Source organism: Myxocyprinus asiaticus, chromosome 25, assembly GCF_019703515.2.
Source record: "Myxocyprinus asiaticus isolate MX2 ecotype Aquarium Trade chromosome 25, UBuf_Myxa_2, whole genome shotgun sequence".
In the NCBI taxonomy this organism is placed as follows: domain Eukaryota; kingdom Metazoa; phylum Chordata; class Actinopteri; order Cypriniformes; family Catostomidae; genus Myxocyprinus; species Myxocyprinus asiaticus.
In genome coordinates this window covers 19100426-19124014 of record NC_059368.1, presented here as the reverse complement: position 1 = coordinate 19124014, position 23589 = coordinate 19100426, and the positions used below count along the sequence as shown (strand labels likewise).

At 39.6% G+C, this 23589-nt stretch overlaps 1 protein-coding gene across 4 annotated transcripts in view; it reads right to left on the bottom strand.

Annotated features, from left to right (window-relative positions):
- The window catches only part of LOC127416457 (signal-induced proliferation-associated 1-like protein 1), a 140346-nt gene that overhangs the window by 8732 nt on the left and 108025 nt on the right, over positions 1-23589 (bottom strand). For all 4 annotated transcript variants that reach the window (XM_051655833.1, XM_051655835.1, XM_051655836.1 and 1 more), the window contains exons 8-16: positions 20779-21358; positions 19221-19495; positions 17440-17730; positions 16584-16736; positions 15896-16020; positions 6622-6719; positions 3429-3874; positions 1218-1433; positions 559-718 (exon numbers count right to left, since the gene is read on the bottom strand). In XM_051655833.1, coding sequence (XP_051511793.1) covers positions 559-718; positions 1218-1433; positions 3429-3874; positions 6622-6719; positions 15896-16020; positions 16584-16736; positions 17440-17730; positions 19221-19495; positions 20779-21358 — 2344 coding nt within the window. The remainder of the gene's footprint in view (positions 1-558; positions 719-1217; positions 1434-3428; positions 3875-6621; positions 6720-15895; positions 16021-16583; positions 16737-17439; positions 17731-19220; positions 19496-20778; positions 21359-23589) is intronic.

Genomic DNA, 23589 nt, shown 5'->3' with positions numbered 1-23589 from the left:
GACATGATTGTTGTGCCAGACGGGCTGGTTTGAACATTTCTGTAACTTCTGATCTCCTGGGATTTTCACGCATAACAGTCTCTATCTAAGTTTACTCAGAATGGTGCCAAAAACAAAAAAACGTCCAGTGAATGGCAGTTCTGTGGACGGAAATGCCTTGTTGATGAGAGAGGTCAATGGAGAATGTCCAGACTGGTTTGAGCTGACAGAAAGGCTACGGTAACTCAGATAACCCCTCTGTACAATTGTTGTGCACAGAATAGCATCTCAGACGAATGCACAACACATCGAACCTTGAGGCGGATGGGCTACAACAGCAGAAGACCATGTCAAGCACATTATTAGGACCATGGTGTTCCTAATAAAGTGCTCGGTGAGTGTATATGTTTGTTCACCAATGGAAGATTGTGAAAGTTCGTGAAAACACTATTTTTGCAATTCTATTTGGTGATGCTAGTGGTTCAAATATTACACATTTAACTTGTAGCACATGTCGTATCTCATGATAGCGGGAGTCTACGTCCTAGTACGATACAAATGTCAAAGATGAATATGTACCTTCTCCTTGTGTTGTTTGGATGGGGGACTGTCTGGTGTACTGAGTTTCTTCAGGTCCTTTTCCACTGTGGACTTGCACATAGCTTGAGGAGAGTGCAGATCTCTGAGAGAAGGCCTGGGCTGAGATAAACCACCATCTGTCCCTTCACCCTGTGGTCTTCTGGAACAATGATTAAAAAAGCATAAATAAATGATTTTTGATTAAGAAATCATATCTCCAACACATCAGAATTTAAAGTAATAATATTTCCATATTTACAAAATATGCACAGAGATCCACTACACTGTTGTTCTCTTCCTTTCCAGAGGGTGGCAGTCATGTATAAGTAAAAATGGCAAGAGCCACTGCGAAAAACAAAAGCTGAAATCTCTTGACAAGCAGCTTACTCATTTGGTTATGCAGAAGTAGAGGGACAGACCAAATCTTTGTTTCCATGGACCAAATATGACTACAAGAGAGTTTACTGTCATAAACCCACTGGCACATATATAAATAGTCATTTCCTGCAAGACTACAACTGGGGCATGAATTATCCTTCAACTTGCTGAGACTGATTCCTGTACTTATCTTTTCAAACATCTCTCCATGCATATCTTTATCATCCCTTCACATCTCCTTCAGCCATCCATCATCGCCACAGCCGAGCTCCTTCACTTACTTGCGTGTGTCCCCAAAGTCCACAGAGTTGATGGTGCTGCCCGGTTTCCTCCAGCCAATCAGGTACTTGCTGGTGGCTCCCTGACGAGGATAGAAACTCTTGGGGCCAGGTGACACAGAGCTCTGGGAGGATGAGGAGGAGGTGGCTGAGGAAGACTCTTCTCGTGGGGAGCTGTGGCTGGAGCTCAGGACTGCAGGGCTGACAGAGTGGCGTGTGCTGAGAGAAGGCCAGATAAAAGGAAAACATGTCTAGACTGTCTCTGTATATAAATGCCCTGTAAAAAACAATATACCTGAACACAACTTTGAAACATTTGATGTTATTGTACCAGTACAAGAAACTCAATGCTGAAAAGTTTCCATATTGATTATATCACATAATGGCAACCTGCAAACTGAACATCCATTCTCTCTGGATCACACTTTTGGCTACATATAATTAAAGGAATATTCCGGGTTTAATACAAGTTAAGCTCAATCAACAGCATTTGTGGCATAATGTTGTTCACCACAAAAATTTATTTCAACTCGTTCATTTCTTTAAAAAAAAAAATAAATAAAAAACAAAAAAACAAAAAAAAAAACATGGGTTACAGTGAGGCACTTACAATGGAAGTGAATGGAGCCAGTATTTGGAGGGATTAAAGACAGAAATGTGAAGCTTATACTTTTTAAAAATACTTATATGAACTCTTCTGTTAAAACTCATGTATTATTTGAGCTGTAAAGTTGTTTAAATTGTCATTTTAACGGTCGTTTAAGGGTGTGTGGCGTTTCGTCATCATGGCAACGAAGTTGTAAAATTATGTATAACTTTACGCAGAAAAGGTTAGTAAGCGATTTTATCACACTGAAATCATGTTTACATGCATACTGTTTACTATTTTTTGCACTGGAGTGCTTAGTAGTAGGAAATCCTTACTGGTATTTGTAAACAATTATGTAGTAAATCAAGTGCTGTCCTCTCTATAGATTTTAATGACAAGAATTTAATTGACTAATCACATTTTTATCAGCTATAACAAGCCATTTAATTAGATTTTTACATTTTCTTAACAAAAGTGAGAGGCGCTATCCCATGCAAAACTTTCAAAACAATACTAGGATGTTGTGGATGGTTGCCAGGGTGTTGGTATACGGTTGCTACAGTGTTCTGGGTGGTTGCTAGGGAACTGCTAGGTTGTTCTGGGTTGTTGTTAAGTGGTCAGTCAGAAGAGTTCATCTCCATGTAAAGCTATGGGATTTTTTTAAATACTGTAAATGGGTTAATGACATAATGCTCAATTTTTTTGTTCTGATCTATTAAGTTATTTAAAAATACATAAAAAGTAAATTTTACACAAAAAAAAAATTACTTGGATACACCTCTGCTATGATGAAAATATTTTCAATTCTGAGTTCAAAGTTATTTTGATATTTTTTTATCAGACTTAAAAAATTTGTAGTAACCATCCAGAGTAGTATAAGTATCCAGAAAAAAACTCTAAATAAGTCTTATTAAAATATGAAATTCTTGAAAAAACAAAACAAATGCTGGCATTAGTAGTTTGGAATAATTTTTCATTATTATTTCTTAAAAAGATCAGATATTTTGTCATTTTTCAGAAAAGGCATATTTTGTTCCGGTCAAAAGGAGCAACCCTAAGAAAACTTCTTGATATATATGATTCAAAAATTAATGACATTTGTATATAAATAAATAGATAAAAAATATGTTTGAAAACATTTTTGAAATTAACGATTGTGTATACTCACGAGTATTCAAGGTGCAAGGAAAGCATTTTGTTACCAATTACTTGATTACACCGCTTGACATTTTTAAAGTCATTAAGTCCATTCATTTGTAGAAAGTGCTATAAATGTTTTTCAAAAATGTATTAAACAAACATGGACACAAAGATGACATTTCTACAAACTTGACATTTGTGTTGTAAACTATTATCACCTCGGACAGCCTTAGTTGTCAGTGACTGAAATTTTAAAGTAATACTTCTCTCCTCAAACAGCATGATTTGAGGTTACATTCATGTCCGTAGCACAAACAGTGCGGCACGAGATATGTGCCAAAGTGTAATCCTTAGGGTTAGGGGTTTTAAAATCTCCTAACCTGAATATGAGCAAATAGTAATAGTGAAGCTTGCCTACTACTACACCACTTATAATGACTAAACTGTACAGAGCCTGGAGTTTGCAATAATGAATGATAGCATACCTGGAATAGGATGCCATTTCACTCAGACTGTAGGAACTGCCATCCCGGACCAGCAGATGAGTTGGTGGGCTTCGGGTAGTAGGCGGCCCATCTGCAGGGGACACTGGAGACTCTGCAGCAGGAGGGGACCTCTCAAGCACCCTCCGGCCCCCTTCTGTGGGGCTGTGCCAGGGTGAAGGGGCACGCTCTCTAGGTGGCCCAGGAGCTCCCACAGCCAGCAGAGAGCTGGGACTCCCATGAGGGGGGCCGTACGATGTGGCATCAATGCCACTGTCTGCTGAAGTGCCCTTCAGGTATCCACCACCACCTAGACCATTTGGCTCTGCATCCGGCTGGTCTCCCAGTCCTCCACCACCCAGATCATACCACTTGTCATCACTGTGACCCCCACTGGACGTGGTGCTGGAGAGTGTGTTACTGCTGGAGTGAGAGTAAGGACCTTCTGACTGATAGAGAAAGAAAATGGGCACTGAAAAGTTAATATATATATATATACACAGTACTGTGCAAAAGATTTAGGCACTTAAGATGTTTCACAAAAAAAAAATGTCTTAAGATGGTTATTTATATCTTCAGCTTTAGTGTGTCAATAGGGAAAACACATTTTAGACTCCCAACCATTACTTTTGCAAATAGAAAAGATTAGAATAGAAGAACAGGGAGCCCTGCAACAGATGTCATGGCCCCCAAAAAGCCCCCCACTGAACACTGTGTCAGTCTGGGATTACATGAAGAGACAGAAGCAATTGAGACAGCCTAAATAGATAGAAGAACTGTGGTGAATTCTCCAAGAAGCTTGATACATCCTATCTGCCAACAACCAAGAAAAACTGTGTCCAGGTGTACCTAGCTTTTTTATGTTTAAAAAACTATTTATGGCATTATTTTTGAAGACATCCTCAATATACATTTTTCACAAGTGCCTAAAACTTTTGCACAATACAGTGTGTGTATATATATATACATATATATATATATATATATATATATATATATATATATATATATATATATACACACACACACACACACACACACATACACATACACATACACATACACACATACACACACATACACACACACTACCGGTCAAAAGTTTTGAAACACTTGACTGAAATGTTTCTCATGATCTTAAAAATCTTTTGATCTGAAGGCGTATGCTTAAATGTTTGAAATTAGTTTTGTGGACAAAAATATAATTGTGCCACCATATAAATTTATTTCATTATAAAATTTAAATGTATTAAAACAATTTTTTTTAATTTATGACTTGGACCAAATAATAAAGAAAAGCAGCCAATAAGTGCCCAGCATAGATGGGAACTCCAATACTGTTTAAAAAGCATCCCAGGGTGATACCTCAAGAGGTTGGTTGAGAAAATGTCAAGAGTACATGTCTGCAAATTCTAGGTAAAGGGCGACAACTTTAAAGATGCTAAAATATAACACAGTTTTGATTTATTTTGGATTTTGTTTAGTCACAACATAATTCCCATAGTTCCATTTATGTTATTCCATAGTTTTGATGACTTAAAATGTGAAGAAAAAAAATATAATAAATAATGAGTAAGTGTTTCAAAACATTTGACCGGTAGTGTATATACACACTGATCAGCCATTACATCAAAACCACCTGCCTAATTATTGTGTAGGTCCCCCTCGTGCCGCCAAAACAGCGGCAACCCACATCTCAGAATAGCATTCTGAGATGCTATTCTTCTCACCACAATTAAACAGAGTGGTTATCTGAGTTACTGTAGACTTTGTCAGTTCAAACCAGTCTGGCCATTCTCTGTTGACCTCTCTCATCAACAAGGCATTTCCGTCCACAAAACTGCTGCTCACTGGATGTTTTTTGTTTTTGGCACCATTCGGAGTAAATTCTAGAGACTGTTGTGCGTGAAAATCCCAGGAGATCAGCAGTTACTTAAATACTCAAGCCAGCCCAGCTGGCACCAACAATCATGCCACGGTACAAATCACTGATCCATTTTTCCCCATTCTGATGGTTGATGTGAACATTAACTGAAGCTCCTGACCCGTATCTGCATGATTTTATGCACTGCACTGCTGACACACGATTGGCTGATTAGATAATCACATGGATGATTGATGGTGCCAGATGGGCTGGTTTGAGCATTTCTGTAACTGCTGATCTCCTAGGATTTTCACACACAACAGTCTCTAGAATTTACTCTGAATGGTGCCAAAACAAAAACCATCCAGTGAGCGGCAGTTCTGTGGAAGGAAATGTCTTGTTAATGAGAGGGGTCAACCGAAAATGGCCAGACTGGTTTGAACTGACAAAGTCTACGGTAACTCAGATAACTGCTCTGTAAAATTGTGGTGAGAAGAATAGCATCTCAGAATGCTATTCTGAGATGCGGGTTGACGCTGTTTTGGCGGCACGAGGGGGACCTACAAATATTAGGCAGGTGGTTTTAATGTTGTGGCTGATCGGTTTGTGTGTGCGTGTGTGTGTATGTGTATGTATATATATATATATATATATATATATATATATATATATAATAATATTTATTTATTTATAATAAAAACATTTTTGGAAGAAAAAGTGGCTCTTGCAAACACCAATGATAGTGTGTTTTGGGTGGTTGCAAGGGCATTACTATGCAGGCTAAGGTATTCTGAATGGTTATTAGCATGTTGCTATTTGGTTGCTAGGGTGTCCTGGGGGGTTGCTTACTGGCCGAAAGTCCTCCCTCAAGTCTCCATGATATTCTGGTCCCTAGATAAGGGCTAGTTCCCGCTTTCCATTCAAAGTCTATGGGATTTTTCTGCCCATTTTTATTGTCCGGAAGACAAAAATCATAAGCCTTATTGCTGAGAAAAGTAATAGCACATTGGTTCAACAAGCCACATGATTTGAATTATATTCATGTTCATAGCACAAGCAGCACAGGGCGCGTTAAATCCTACATATGAGCAATAGTAAGAGCTCACTATTTAACCATCATATAACAGCCATCTGCTTCTTATGGGTAATCAAAGAAATAGTGGTTAAGGTATTCTATCTGATGCATTAGTTTAGTGTTAACAAATTTGTATACTTTTGACATTGTATGGCAATGCTCACTAGAGTTGCCACTTAAAGCTCCTTGAATGAAAAGGTTTTATGGGGCTTCATTAAGATGAAAAAGTGGCTATATGCAGCAATTGAGATCCTCACCTGGCTGCCCTTCTTGGGGGAAAGGTGAATGACCTGCTCCTGCCTCTGGATGCGTGGGCCGCCTGAGTAGGAGGAGCTAGACTTAGTGACCGGAGCATCTACAGAAGATAGAATAATATGATAAGTGCATTAGAAAAAAGGACAGTACTTAACAGGCAAAAACACTGTTGAGTACTGAAAATGAGGGCACAACACCAGGGAGGAAACAGTCATAAGCATAACCAAAAGTACTCTTTCACACACACTCTTAAGCCTATGGGCTGATACTGACAATATATATTTTTCTTCTGAAATAGTCTCCCATTTGAAAGAAGTCACAGACAATTTGATTCCTACGAAATCTGATTTGACCAAAATTGACTGTGTCAATGAATTTCTTTCATTACAGGATATTGAGAGTAAATGAAAGTATTGTGTAATTGTAGGGTGTTATATAATGGCCAACATAACAAAAATAGATGGCACAAGCAATTAAGGCACAAAGACGTCAGGAGAGAAACAGAGGGAGGGAGAAATAGGGGGAGAGAGCAAGAAGTGTCATGTCAGAAAATCCTTGGACTTGAAAATTTTTTCAGACACTGTTGAGTGTCACAGTTCAAACAGACCCAAGATTTAGACCAAAAGACAACAAAATAGCAGTTTTTCAAACTAGGGGAGCTATTGGGCTAAAAAAAGGGCCATTTCCTGGTTTATACATGTGTGAGCCACAGCAACATTGCTGTCAGAGTGGGGCAATTCCTTTCAAGCTTTGTGAGAGGGCTTTCCTTCCTCTCTTGACACTGCACTTCCTGCCTCTACCTTTCTTCAGCTAAACAAAGTGGAGTCAAATGCACATTTGTTTAGGAATATTTATTTTACATTTAAATGTATGCATTTGCCAGACATTAAATCAGGTTGTGTTCCCTGGGAATCAGAACCCATGGCCCCTGGCGTTGCTAATGCCATGCTCTACCAGAACTACAGGAACACATTTCTTTGTGAAGTTCAGGTCTTTTTGTGTTCATAATTTCTAAATGGTGGAAAAGAACTTTGTTTTTGAGGTCCAAAATTTCATAGTAAGTTATCTTTTTAAATAAAAACCCATTGGAGGCGACTTTGCTCAAAGCCACCCTGATGACAGAACCGACACAGGTCAGCATTTGGTGACTGACCTCTCATGCTCCTAACAAAACGACTGCAATCATGAGAGAGGAGTTACATTCTAGGAATGTGGTAACATTTACAGTGTAGGTCAAACGCTGAACTGCTCAAATGTGTTTTGTGTGGGTTGGACCCTGTTATTATTGTCTGAGACTCAGAGAGAGAGAGAGAGAAAGAGAGAAAGTCATGTGGAGGAGTCAAAGAGAGTGCAGAGGTGGGCCACTCAAGCACAAGAGACAGAGAAGCTGAATATGGTGAGATGGGTAATAAGAAATATGCAAAAGAAAGAAGAGAAAGAAAGTAGGGGAGGAAAGGAGGAAAGAAATAGAGAAAGAAAGTGCACACATGCATGTTCTGTTCCAAAACCTTTGTGAGCTGCCTGCGGAGGCATCATAGGCACACCGCCAACACAAAGGCTACAAAATAAACCTAAGCAACTACATTGTGGAGCCTCCTAAGATAAGCTAATTTTAGTCACATTTTTCAGCAGCATCACATGTATCCTTTGCAGAAAAGGCAATCACAGAATATATTGCGACGAGCTCAGTAAAAAAAAACACAAAAAAACCCCCAAACAAACAAACAAAATGACAGATGAATCCAGAGAGATTTTGATAATAAATACTATACTGACAAATATACAGTTGAAGTTAGAAGTTTACATACACTTAGGTTCAAGTCATTAAAACTAATTTTTTAACCATTCCACAGATTTCATATTAGCAAACTATAGTTTTGGCAAGTCGTTTAGGACACCTACTTTGTGCATGACACAAGTAATTTTTCCAACAATTGTTTACAGACAGATTGTTTCTCTGTTAACCGACTATATCACAATTCCAGTGGGTCAGAAGTTTACATACACTAAGGGTACGTTTACACGACAACGATGTACTAAAAAATGGAAACGTTTTTTCCTTTGCATTTTTTAAAAGTTTCGCGTACAGACGACAACGTTGTCAAAATGATCCCCGTTCACACAGATCCGCGAAAACAACTAAAAACGCTGTATTATGCATGCCAGGCCAGTAGTTGGTGATGTCACTTTGTAAAGAAACACTACGCACCTGTGCACATAAGCATTCTTCCACAGAGCGGTAAATACAATCAATGAAGATGGCGAAAGCATCGAGCAATTACAGTGCATCCGGAAAGTATTCACAGCGCTTCACTTTTTCCACATTTTGTTATGTTACAGCCTTATTCCAAAATGGATTAAATTCATTATTTTCCTCAAAATTCTACAAACAATACCCCATAATGACAACGTGAAAGGAGTTTGTTTGAAATCTTTGCAAATTTATTAAAAATAAAAAACGAAACATCACATGAACATAAGTATTCACAGCCTTTACTCAATACTTTGTTGAAGCACCATTGGCACCAATTACAACCTCAAGTCTTTTTGAGTATGATGCTACAAGCTTGGCACACCTATTTTTGGGCAGTTTCTCCCATTCTTCTTTGCAGGACCTCTCAAGCTCCATCAGGTTGGATGGGGAGCGTCGGTGCACAGCCATTTTCAGATCTCTCCAGAGATGTTCAATCGGTTTCAAGTCTGGGCTCTGGCTAGGCCACTCAAGGACATTCATAGAGTTGTCCGGGAGCCACTCCTTTGTTATCTTGGCTGTGTGCTTAGGGTCGTTGTCCTGTTGGAAGATGAACCTTCGCCCCAGTCTGAGGCCCAAAGCGCTCTGGAGCAGGTTTTCATCAAGGATGTCTCTGTATATTGCTGCATTCATCATTCCCTCGATCCTGACTAGTCTCCCAGCTCCTGCCGCTGAAAAACATCCCCACAGCATGATGCTGCCACCACCATGCTTCACTGTAGGGATGGTATTGGCCAGGTGATGAGCGGTGCCTGGTTTCCTCCAGACATGATGCTTGCCATTCAAGCCTAAGAGTTCAATCTTTGTTTCTCATGGTCTGAGAGTCCTTCAGGTGCCTTTTGGCAAACACCAGGCAGGCTGTCATGTGCCTTTTACTGAGGAGTGGCTTCCATCTAGCCACTCTACCATACAGGCCTGATTGGTGGAGTGCTGCAGAGATGGTTGTTCTTCTGGAAGGTTCTCTTCTCTCCACAGAGAAATGCTGGAGCTCTATCAGAGTGACCATCGGGTTCTTGGTCACCTCCCTGACTAAGGCCCTTCTCCCCCGATCGCTCAGTTTGGCCAGGCGGCCAGCTCTAGGAAGAGTCCTGGTGGTTCCAAACTTCTTCCATTTACGGATGATGGAGGCCACTGTGCTCACTGGGACCTTCAATGCTGCAGACATTTTTCTGTACCCTTTCCCAGATCTGTGCCTCGATACAATCCTGTCTCGGAGGTCTACAGACAATTCCTTGGACTTCATGGCTTGGTTTGTGCTCTGACATGCACTGTTAACTGTGGGACCTTATATAGACAGGTGTGTGCCTTTCCAAATCATGTCCAATCAACTGAATTTACCACAGGTGGACTCCAATCAAGTTGTAGAAACATCTCAAGGATGATCAGTGGAAACAGGATGCACCTGAGTTCAATATTGAGTGTCATGGCAAAGGCTGTGAATTCTTATGTACATGTGATTTTTTATTTTTATTTTTATTTTTATACATTTTCAAAGATTTCAAACAAACTTCTTTCGCGTTGTCATTATGGGGTATTGTTTGTAGAATTTTGAGGGAAATAATGAATTTAATCCATTTTGGAATAAGGCTGTAACATAACAAAATGTGGAAAAAGTGAAGCGCTGTGAATACTTTCCGGATGCACTGTATGTCTGGACGGACGATGAGGTTGCTTTATTACTACAATTTCTTTGCTGGAGAAGCGTCAAACTCAAAATCTTGAGCAGCACAAACACTGTCCTGTAGTCCGCCACTGTAGTTTTGAATGTCTCGCACGTTGTTTTGAAGTACTCGCGTGCATGCCTATAGACTGAACTCTCAAGAATATTCAATAAACTCTGCTCATTTTTACCGTCACTTCGTCTCTTGCCTTCTTCTGTATTCCCCCTGCTGACTCTTGGACTGGTAGGAGAGTAAGCTAACATAAGCTGTTGATGTTGACTGGTTTTGGATATCAGACAGAACTCTGATATATGGATATCTTCTGACGGAGAGAGAGGTCTTGTGTACACTAGATCTAACATGCATTTTCACTGCCTCATGTTTTCATATTCTAAGCATATCACTGAATAATGTACATGGCATCACATCTCTGTCTATAGGCTATATACATAAGCGGTGGGTGAATGAATTGCAGGGTAAAGGTACATCAAATAAAAGTAAATAAATAAATAACATTTAAAATGCAAATACATTTTTCCCATCTGAATCCATACATTAATTTCAAGATTTTCAAATTGCAGGTTTTGACTACTGTACAAAGTTCACACTCCATACAGAACACTCCAAATGAATAAATTGTTGATTACTGTTATTTGCACAAACACCAGTATTCATATTGATAATTATACATCTCAAATTGATGCCTATCAATCCGTCATTCTTTATATAATATGTAATACGCGTGCACACGACGTCATCGTTTTCACAAAATCGCTTTTTTGTATGTTCACACGGAGACGATAACGGCATCCTTTTCAAAAACTTGCACTTTGAAACCCGTTTTCAAAAGTTTGCGTTTTCAGGCCCCAAAACACTGTTATCGTGTAAACGAACAGCCAAAACGCATAAAAAGTTTTCCGTTTTTAGTTGAAAACGTTGTCGTGTAAACGGCCCCTAAGTTAACTGTGCCTTTAAGCAGCTTGGAAAATTCTAGAAAATTATGTCAAGCCTTTAGGCAATTAGCCAATTAGCTTTTGACAGGCTAATTGGAGTCAATTGGAGGTGTACCTGTAGATGTATTTCAAGGCCTACCTTCAAACTCAGTGCCTCTTTGCTTGACATCATGGGAAAATAAAAAAAAATCAGCCAAAACCTCAGAAAAAAAATTGTGGACCTCCACAAGTCTAGTTCATCCTTGGGAGCAATTTCCAAATGCCTGAAGGTACCACATTCATCTGTACAAACAATAGTATGCAAGTATAAACACCATGGGACCACGCAGCCATCATACCGCTCAGGAAGGAGACGCATTCTGTCTCCTAGAGATGAACGTAATTTGGTGCGAAAAGTGAAAATCAATTCAAGAACAACAGCAAAGGACCTTGTGAAGATACTGGAGGAAACAGGTAGACAAGTATCTATATCCACCGTAAAACGAGTCCTATATCGACATAACCTGAAAGGCCGCTCAGCAAGGTAGAAGCCACTGCTCCAAAACCACCATAAAAAAGCCAGACTACAGTTTGCAAGTGCACATGGGGACAAAGATCTTACTTTCTGGAGAAATGTTCTCTAGTCTGATGAAACAAAAAATTAACTGTTTGGCCATAATGATCATCATTATGTTTGGTGGAAAAAGGGTGAGGCTTGAAAACTGAAAAACACCATGCCAACCATGAAGCATGGGGGTGGCAGCATCATGTTGTGGGGGTGCTTTGCTGCAGGTGGGACTGGTGCACTTCACACAATAGATGGCATCATGAGGAAGGAAAATTATGTGGATATATTGAAGCAACATCTCAAGACATCAGCCAGGAAGTTAAAGCTTGGCCGCAAATGGGTCTTCCAAATGGACAATGACCCCAAGCATATCTCCAAAGTTGTGGCAAAATGGCTTAAGGACAACAAAGTCAAGGTATTGGAGTGGCCACCACAAAGCCCTGACCTCAATCTGCTAGAAACCTGAGTCATGTTTGTAGGCAAGGAGGCCTACAAACCTGACTCAGTTACACCAGTTCTGTCTGGAGGAATGTGCCAAAATTCCAGCAACTTATTGTGAGAAGCTTGTGGAAGGCTACCCAAAATATTTGACCCAAGTTAAACAAGTTAAAGGCAATGCTACCAAATACTAACAAAGTGTATGAAAACTTCTGACCCACTGGGAATGTGATGAAAGAAATAAAAGCTGAAATAAATCATTCTCTCTACTATTATTCTTAAATAATAGTAGCGCGGCATTTCACATTGTAAGACAGGGAATATTTTCTACGATTAAATGTCAGGAATTGTGAAAAACTGAGTTTAAATGTATTTGGCTAAGGTGTATGTAAACGTCTGACTTCAACTGTACATTGTACGTCTGTTCAATACTTCAAAATAATTAAAAACGACTATTTTACCCAAAATGTGTGTGCCATGTATATTTATCTTCATTAAAGTATCACGTTGTTCCTCTTGTGTATAAAAAACAAAACAATTAAGTTGAGTCTTCAGTGCGCTTTGCATAAGGAGCTCTATTTGTGTGCTGTGCAGAGTTGCTCCCTATGCAGACCATTCCAAATCACCATCAGGATGCTGCCATAAGCCCCGATCTGATCTCATTCATTTTCAAGAAGAGCTGGTGACTTCTGGTGACATGAGCGACAGCGACCTCTGACAACTAGATGTGGCCGTGTCCAGGAACTTCAGAAAGTTAAGAAAAGTTTAACTTTATGCAAATGAGAAGTGACTTTTGGCAGCGACAACAAACAGGAGAGAAGACAACGTCAGTCGAGCTCATGTCCCCCGTCTATTTTGAGGTAATGGAGTCGTGTGAAGGCAAGACAAGACATTGTTCTGTATGATCTATCTGTAACCACATACATGGATAAAATAAAAATGATGTGTGGAAAAACTAAATGTTGACAGTCTGAGTTCGATTCATACATTGATAGATTATTCAGCTTGTTAAAGGAATGTTTCGGGTTCAATACAAGTTAAGCGCAATCAACAGCATTTGTGGCATAATGTTGATGACCACAAAGATTAATTTCGACTCATCCCTCCTTTTCTTTAAAAAAAAAAAGCAAAAATCAGGGTTAGAGTGAGGCACTTACAATGGAAGAGGGGGCCAATTTTTGGAGGGTTTAAAAGCAGAAATGTGAGGCTTATAATTTTATAAAAGCACTTGCATTAATTCTTCTATTAAAACGCGTGTATTATTTGAGCTATAAAGTTGTTTAAATTGTAATTTTTTACAGTCAATTTAGGATTTTAGGTTTTGTTGGCATTACATCGTCATGGAAACAAAGATGTAAAATTGACTAACTTCACACAGAAAAGGTTTGTAAGTGATTTTATCACACTAAACTCATGTTAACACACACAGTTTACATCTTGTGGCTAAACTTTTGAAACAGTGAGTATTTTAACATTTAAAAATTGGCCCCCATTCATTTCCATTGTAAGTGCCTCACCCAGATTTTTGCTTTTTTAAGAAAAGGAGGGGCGAGTCGAAATAATTTTTTGTGGTAATCAATATTTTGCTACAAATGCTTTCGATTGAGCTGAACTTGTATTGAACCTGGAACATTCCTTAAATGATATGATGCAATGACCACTGCTGCAGTTCATATGAAAACACTCTCCCCTGCAGAATTTAAATTTTTTAGCAACTAGAAAACGAATTCCTTGATATACTAGAATCATATCTTAGTTTTTCTGGCAATATATCTTTTAAGAAATACGGGCAGACGTGCGGTCCACCAATAACGTTAGAGCGACAGCAGTACAAACGCCCACAAGCGGCATTATAGAACAGAGACTAGCAACTTCAAGCGATAGTCGCTGCATGTGTACGGGGCTTTAGAAGGCAGATGGCTTTGTAGGCAGCAAGGCAGCTCACTAGGTTTTCGAACTGTATTAGAAAGTGAAAGCAGCATAAGGGGCCATTCACAACAAACGTGTTCTTGCACTAAAAAACCTAGACACAGTGCTACGAATGGAACGAAGTGCTGTGCAAGGTGCTGAAGAAAAATTAACAGTCAAAATTTGTCAGCGCATATTCGCATTGAAAAACATTAGTTAAGGTGAATGGCTCCTAAGACTGCAGGTCAAACTATGCAGCTCTACATCGGGAATATTCCTTTCAAGCACAGGAGACATGTGGAGAAGCAGAGGAAGGGAGCAAAGAAGAGAAGCAACAAGAAAAATACGCAGAAAGGTGGTGGCTGTGAGCCACAGCATACTTGGACCTTGCAGAGTGCGAGAAGAGGAGGGGGGTGCTAGCGGCACACAAAGCCCTGCTTACACAACCTTACCAGCAGGAAAGAGGAGGTATTTCGGTCTTCGTTTGAACCCATACACAGCCTGCTGTTCAGAAACACTGTTTATGTTCTCTGCCTTTCACTGGACACAGTTTACTTTCAAAGGCTGATCCATCGAACTGTCTTAGGTTGACCACAGTTATACAAGAGAGAAGTATTCAGGGGGAGGAAAGGATCGCATGAACAGCTGTGCCTGTTAGAAGGGTGAGAAGGCCAAGCTGAGCTGCTGTCAAAAACAAGTGTGGCCCCAAAAAAAAAGGAAGCTGTCAAGGCCAGGTGGAAATATGGGATAGAAACACCGTAGCCTACTTGGATGGCAACAAGTGCCCCAAGTAGAAGTTTGCAATAGGTTTTTATGCTAGCAAGTCCATTATGAAAAGTAATGTTTCCCAAACTGAGAGTGATAAGAATTGACATTCCTGTGGTTGAAAAGAGCTTAATTTCCATCTTGTTTTTAATCAAAGCAAATCAGAGGAAATATTAGAAGCTAATTGTTTTTTTGTTTTTTTTAAATAAGAGTGCCATGTGCTTGTGACGGTGCTACAATGTTCCCAGGACATTGCTATGTGGTTGCTAGGGTGTTCTGGGAGGTTGCAAGGGTGTTGCTTTCTGACTCAAGTCAAAAAAAGTCCACCACCATATAGCTTGAGTTCCCTCTTTCACTGCAAGTCTATATATAACATTAATATGAAACAAAAAAATATATTAGCACCACTGATAAGATTTGACAAAAGCATTTCAGCATGAAATTAAATTGAATACAGAATTGGCTAGAGGTGATGGTAAAGTTCATTCATGTACAATTTCATTATTATATCTTGAGAGGGTTTATGAATGATGTCAGGAATACTTTTTTTTTTTTTTTTTTTTTTTTTTACACACAATCCACTGTTATCCACTGTTTTCAAGCTTTCTTTCAGTTAAAAGTCTTGTTTAGCTCATTCGTTAATTCCTCTGTTCCAGTGCTTCTTCGTTGATCTGCTCCTCCCCTCACTCCCTGACACCTTCCATTTATTTCCCTTTCCTTTAATAATTAATCACTGATGGAGTATGGTCTGACCTGATGGTGGTCTGTCAGAGCTGTCCTCCACTCTGGTCCAGCTGTGGGTCGACTTGCCGCTGCTCCCACCTTCTGCCACCATTTGCCGCTCTGCTGGTAGAGGAGAGTGCCTGTTGTGCACAAATCTATAATGCAAATGTAAACATACAGACACTGTGAATCATATGTATCAATTTGCAGTTGATGGTGTAGCCATAATGTCATTAAAGGAATAGTTCAAGTCAGAATGTAAATTCATTTACTAGCCCTCATGTCATTTCAAACCTGTACTACTTTTTTTTTTTGTGGAACATAAAAGGAGGAAATTTCAAAGAATTTACTGGCCATTTTTTCCATGCAGTTAAAAAAATAAATAGCGATCGATGCTTTCGAACTTGTTAAATGGACCACTTTTATGGTGATTTTTGTCATTTTGGAGCTTGAGAGCTACAGTCTTCATTCATTTTCATTATCTGGAAAAAAGCGACAAGGATATTCAATCTTTTGGGTTCCACTGAAGAAAGTCATACAGGTTGGAATGACACAAGGATCAGTAAATTACTACCTTTTAATTTTTAGGTGAACTATTCACATTTAAAAGCTCTGAGATAGCTTGAGCGAATAAAGCGGTGAGTTGACTGGGTGATAAAAGTGACGCAGAGGAGGTAGACAGTAAGAGGATGTAAAACACTGTTTTGTAGAGCCTCACCCCTCAGGCATGGACTTCTGCCTCCAGTGAGCTGAGCCGCCTGAGCCCGTGTCACTGGAGCAGGAGAGGTTACTGGGGGAGCTGCGGTTGTGCGGCGAGCGGCCCAACATGAGAGAGGAGCTCAGGGCATAGCTCTCAGAACCTGGAGACATCCTGAGAGAGGCAGAGAGAGAGCGAAAGAGATACACACAAACACAGATAAACGGGCATGTAAGCACATTACACTGAAGACAGGAAGAACAATCAAAAATGAAGGGGAAGAGCAACTTAATATCAAGCTTAAAGGTATAGTTCACCCATATATGATAATTCTGTCATTTTTTAATAACCGTTATGTCGTTCCACAAAACTATGATTTTCTTTCATTCACGGAACACAAAACGAGATTTTTTTTTAATCGTTCAGACTGGTTTTGAGAACTGGATCATCCTATTCATTGAAAAGATTTGACTCACACTCACATTAATGTGCCACAGAGAGCAAGGGTGGATGTCAAGTTTTTTAGTGAATAACTTAAATTTCACAATTCAGTCTGTTGCTCACACAAAGCTACTGTATATCTCTGGAAGACTTGGAATATATATTTCAGAGTCGTGTGGACTACTTTTATGTTGCTTTTGTGCCATTTTTGATCCTTGAAGCTCTAGTCCCCATTATTTTTAGTCTGTAAAAAAAAAAACGAATGGTACATTCTTTAAAATTACTCCTTTTGTGATCCTCAAAAGTATGCCACATGGGTTTGGAACAACATCATAAGGGTGAGTAAATTATGACCGAATTTTCTTTTTTGGGTGAACTATCCATTTAAAGATTTCACACCACAACTCCACAACATAAAGGCATCCAACATAAATACCTTTTGCAATCCAGTGGCCGGCCATCACTAGAAACGCTGCGGGGGATTTGAGCAGCTCTCTCAGACCGCTCAGCAGAGAGGGTTTTGCCCATGCTGGCCCCTAGGCTGACGGCCCGGTTCGGTGTTCCGCTGTGACTCTGGGGCGAGGCGGTGAGGGACTGCTGTGGACTGGACGAGGTTCGCTGCCATTTGTTGTTATTGCTCCGGAAAGGGAACTTGTACTCAAATGAGCCGCTCTCATTGCTACCCTTGTATTCCACCACAGGCATACGGTGCAGCTCTGAACAGCCCCTGCCAGAAGAGGAGTCTTGCGGTTAGCGGTCAACAATGACACAGAGGCCAAGAATAAGAGTTATCCACACTGCCCATAAGATCTTGGAGATGAAACTATTTGCATCTCATTGTTGTCTTGGCAGGAAATGGAAAAGAAAGATTACTTGCCATGTAGTTTTTGGATTTTTAGGCAGTATAAAAAGTTGAAACAGACCACTGATGTGCACTGAAATCTTTGTATGGCAGTACAGTACATACAGGTCACAATGATGTGCCTGTCCAGAAGGTTTTTCAGTAAAGCAACAAGAAGTTGTTATTGTTTAACTAGTATTAATATAGTCAGCATTTGACTGATACTAAACAGTAATACTGATGTTTATTAAGCTATTTATTTTATTTTTATTTATTCTTTATTTTCTCAGTGTTCATTTCTAGAATTTATTGACAATGTATAATAATAATGTCAAATATTCTTTGATAAAAATATTTGTTTAAGCAGCCTTCTGAGTACCTTTGCATAGTCATATCGGTGCAAAATCGGTGAACAATCCACATAGAAAAGGTCTGTTTACATTCTAGCTCAAAAATTATCTATATCGGCCACCATATAAGTAATCTGTGAATTTTCCCTCTCTAAAATCGGTATCGGTCTTAAAAATCCCATATCGGTCGGGCTCTACCTTTAACACTGATGTAGGGCTGCACAGTTAATCAATTAAATAAAATGTCAATCACAGCATTCCATTTAGGTCTACTAATGTTGCGTCAAAATGCAAATGTTTGTAGTGGTGGAGCATTAACCAGTCACGGACATTGCTGCTCGCTTTGTATATAATTTTTGCAAAATTTGACCAACAGTTTTGTTTCTCATGCTGTTGAAAGGGCCAATGTAAAGTTGATTGTTTAGGCAACATCTTGATTTACTAATGTACCGTATGAAACAGCAATACAGTAATGCAGGAATACAGTTCTCAGCTTGTTTTGGATGTCTAGCCTACATAAAGTATATGGCTAGCAGAAATACTAGGCTAAGTATTTTAATGTACATTTTATTAATCAAAATAAATCGCAATTATGACAATTATGATTTGTCATATCCATGTCACTAATGAGTTTATTTAAAGGGATAGTTCACCCAAAAATGAAAATTCTCTCATTATTCATTCACCCTCATGATATCCCAGGTGTGTATGACTTTCTCTCTTCACCAGAACACATTTGAAGAAAAATAGAAAAATATCTGTGATATTTGGAGCTTCAAATGAGAAATCTCCATTCACTTGCATTTTAAGGACCTACTGAGCTAAGATATTTTTCTGTTTTTCTTCAAATGTTTTCTGGTGAAGAAAGAAAGTAATATACACCTGGGATATCATGAGGGTGAGTAAATAATGAGAGAACTTTCATTTTTGGGTGAACTATCCCTTTAAATGAATTTTCTTGGTCCTATGACTATATTCGAGAGGATAAAGGACCAACATCAAGGATCACAGAAGTACACAGCATACCTCCGAGGTGTGGTGTCCTCGTGGGGTGGTATGATCACAACTTTCACAGTCACTGAGGTGCGGAGCAGGTCTATCATCTGTTCGTGTGAAAGTGTTGCCACAGCCACCTTGCATATCTCAACCAATCGACTGCCTTGCCTCAGCCCTGCCTGCCAGGCGTAACCGTATGGCTCCACCTCTGCCACAATGCCCTCGTAGTTAACATGAAAACCAAGCTGGCCCAGTCCATTCCTCCGCAAGGTCATCTCACTGGTTTCACAGCCTTTAGTAAGATGCTGACAGAGGGGAGAGGGACAAGAGACTAATGACTTGTTTGACACACAACATCTCTGGATTCTAAAGCATTTTTATGCAACTTAGCACTTTGAAGCTGAAGTGTGTAATTTCTGCACCCCTAACGTCAACAAACAAAATAATTGTTAAAAATAATGATCGGTTTAAAAGAAAATGACAAAAAACTCCCACCGTCTTCCATTGGTTGTACAAACAGATAGTCCCACCCCCAAGCTCACACCACTGGTAGAGCCAACGTTGCTGTGTTGGGCTGGATGGGCCACTCAAACAGAGTAAGGTTTTGAAAGCATCACAAATTCACAGTGTTATTACACTTTTAGGTAATGTCAACCTACAAATAGCTTACTAACATATTATTACTTGCATTTTATTAGATATTAAGCTGGGATACAAAAATAATTTTAACATAGAAAAAAATTACACACATCAGCTTTAACAGACCACAAATACAGACATGCTTTATTAGAGATACAAGATCTAGTCAAAAATGGGCAGAGTGGATTTAAAAAGCATATCACAAGCTATTGTACCCTACAACATAAACCTAGATCAAGGCTATTCATTTTGAAAGTATATAGAAGGCTCTGCTAACATGTTTCATAACTGTGATAGAGAACATGAACAATCAGTTCACTGAGTACTAGTTACCATGGCAACAGCTCCAGCTCTTGGAAAGTGACATAATGGGTATGGGGCCAAATCAGAAGTACATTTAAGCCACTGCACCATTATGCAAAGGCTCTTCTAATACATCCCATTAATTCATACCATGAAGCATATACAACAAAGTTAAGCCTTTACAACAACAGAACTTTGAGCTTGTCTGAAAGCTAGCTGGTTGTAATCGCACTTGGGCACAATCTGAAAATGATTAAGTACCAAGAGACAAGTTGAAACGTCCCCATGCTGTGTGTTTGACTGAATTTACACTTATTTTAATAACAATGAAAAAATAAACTTTGACTATCCAACCATCCATCTGACAATCCATAAAATCTGGCATAATTATTAAGGGTTGTTTGCAGAAAATGAAACACAAAACAAAAAAGCAGATGTTAGGCAGAATGTTTGTCTGAATCACCATTCACTTTCATTGCATCTTTTTTCCATAACATCTCCTTTGGTGTTTCACGAAGGAACAGCATGAGGGTGCATAAGTAATTGTAATTTCCATTTCTGGTTGAACTATCCCTTTAAACGTCTCCATATATGTCAGGAAAGCCTTGATTCAGTCAGTCCCAACACCTCCAAACACAAAACTCACCTCCAAACGTTTGACAACCTCACGGAAGTCTTCTGTGTTGTTGTTGATGGAGCGCAGTGAGATGCTCTCTCCACGCTCGTAGTAGATCTTCATGGAAGCAGGGCTTCCCATAGTCCAACCAATAACGTCTCGGACAGTGCAGTTGAAGACTACAGCCTTGGCCTCTGGGTCCACAAGCACAAGGAAGTCATTGGAAATGGCCAGTAGGCCTTCCAGTTCTCCTCCAGCCCCGTGGTCCTCTGCGTAAACAGGCCAGGTGATGGCCCCCGGACTGCGCAGTTCTGCACCAAGATATGGCCGTGTCTTCTCTTTTCGCTTGTGGGCCAGAGAAATAAAAGGAAATTTGCCAGAGGGATCGATAGGTGTGCTCGTAACGTGGCGTTCAGCCAGGTCCCGCAAGTACTCCTGCCTTGTCCGAGTGGCCATGGCGCGGAATTTGTCCGACTTGTGGGCTGCATTTTCGGCATTAATGACCTTGGCCAGCAAGAAATCTCGAAAGATGGTGGACTTTGGGAATGTTGCTTCCTCAGGAATAGTTGGTCCAAAAGCAGGTACATCTCGTGAGCGTGCCACTGCAACACTGTAAAGGGAAAGGTTTCAAACAATGAGACTCCAAAAGTACAAATTGCTCATCACATGCACAAGCAGATGCAGATAATTGCTAAACCATCCTCAAATTTCCCTAAAGGGTCTCATGTTTATGCATGAACCAAATTTATTCCAAAGACAGTGTAACTGCTGTGGAAATGATGAACTTAATAGAGCTGATCCTCTCAGCAGTTTTTAGAGATTTGGTTGCAAGCAAAAGAAAGTGTGAAATGTGGCAGTGGGGGCATCAAATACTTTCTGAAATGGGAATGTGAGGAAATTATCAAAAAGACATAAAAAACTATTATGTCGTTGACTTCTTGTTCCACAGTAGTAGTAATATTGGACATACCCTCATATATGCCAGGGCTCAACAATAAGAACTTTTCTATTAGTCCCATCAGGTTGGAAGTTCAGATTTTACCATCCCCACCACAATAAAAATGTGCTAGAGAAAATATATTTAGATTTTACATTAAAATTTTCTTTACATAAAAAGCTATTATGTAACTACTATAATATAGTACTGTAGTAGTGCAACTGGCATTCAATATGAAATATTACTCAGTTTTCAACCCATTCTAATTGATACTTCCATGAAGACAATCACAAGTCATTCTCACAATTTCAACACAATCTCATCAAGTTAGTCATCTAGATAAACATTACCAAAATTCGACAACAATGTTCATACATCACAGGCATTCAAATGTATACGTTTGCAATGCATAAAAACACATATGTGATCAACTACAAAATACTAAAAATTGTGCATTCTATCTCCGAAAACCAGCATTCTTTACCTCTCCCCTGATTTTTTCTCTTTCATTAAGCCTCTGGAATGGACATCTAAAGCTTGCTGTTCTGTCTGGTATGCTGGGACTCCTAAGTAACTATCCAGGCATAGCAGTAATGAGGCTGGACTGAAGTGAGCCACTACCCCGTTCTTACAATGATACAGGAGGAAGAAAGGAAAGACTGAGAAAACATAGGAAAAAGTGGGGGCCAGAAGTATAAAACAGCAGAGAGATACTGCCAAAGGAAACTGCAGCTGTCTGTGTGTAATGGTTTTCATTTAACTGTAACTACATTTCCATCCAAGGATTTTTTGTGAAAAACGTTTTAGTGCATCAAAATAAAGCTGATGGAAATGCAAATTATCACTAAAATTTCACAAGTGTCGATATAATATTTTTCTGTTTAACTCTAGCGCATAAATTATGTGTCAATACTTCAAATGTCACGAAAAACTGGACTGGAAACACTTTTTGTCAAGAAAATTGGCATTGACGCAAAAATGTAGTGTCACATGACCGAATTTACCCCAATCGTTTGCCTGTGTCAATCATGACAACAAGGTATACATCCTTGAAAACCAATTTATTGTACGTGATTATGGATTGATCTTAAAGGCATACCTGCACAGATTCGATGCTGCAAACATGACACTTCCAGGAGTGCCAACACAAAAACTCTTATCATGCACATCGACAAGTGCACGGAGAACAAATGAATGGCCACTGTTTGTGATTAATTTAATCGCGGTATCCATCCGTTTATTTACTAAAGTTGCTTTTCCACACCATTAAAAATAATAGACAGCAGTCATGGAATTAGCCCATAATATAAAAAAACATATAATTTCTGTGCACAAAGATGTTTTAAATTAAAAATAAATACACAGGGGGCCTGGGTAGCTCAGCAAGTATTGACGATGACTACCACCCCTGGAGTCGCAAGTTCGAATCCAGGGTGTGTGTAGTGACTCCAGCCAGCTCTCCTAAGCAACCAAATTGGCCCGGTTGCTAGGGAGGGTAGAGTCACATGGGGAAACCTCCTCGTGGTCATGATTAGTGGTTCTCGCTCTCAATGGGGCACGTGGTAAGTTGTGCGTGGATCGCAGAGAATAGCATGAGCCTCCACGTGCGGAGTATCCACGGTGTCATGCACAGCGAGCCACGTGATAAGATCTGTGGACTGACAGTCTCAGAAGCGGAGGCAACCGAGACTTGTTCTCCACCACCCGGATTGAGGCGAGTAACCTCGCCACCACGAGGACCTAAGTAGTGGGAATTGGGCATTCCAAATTGGGGAGAAAAGGGGATAAAAAGAAAAAGAAATACAAAATACTAGGAGAAAAGCATCAGTGTGCTTTTTTGGAACACTAACATATAGCCCAATTCTATTAAATTATTGTTCAGCTTTTTAAAAAATGCCGGCAAA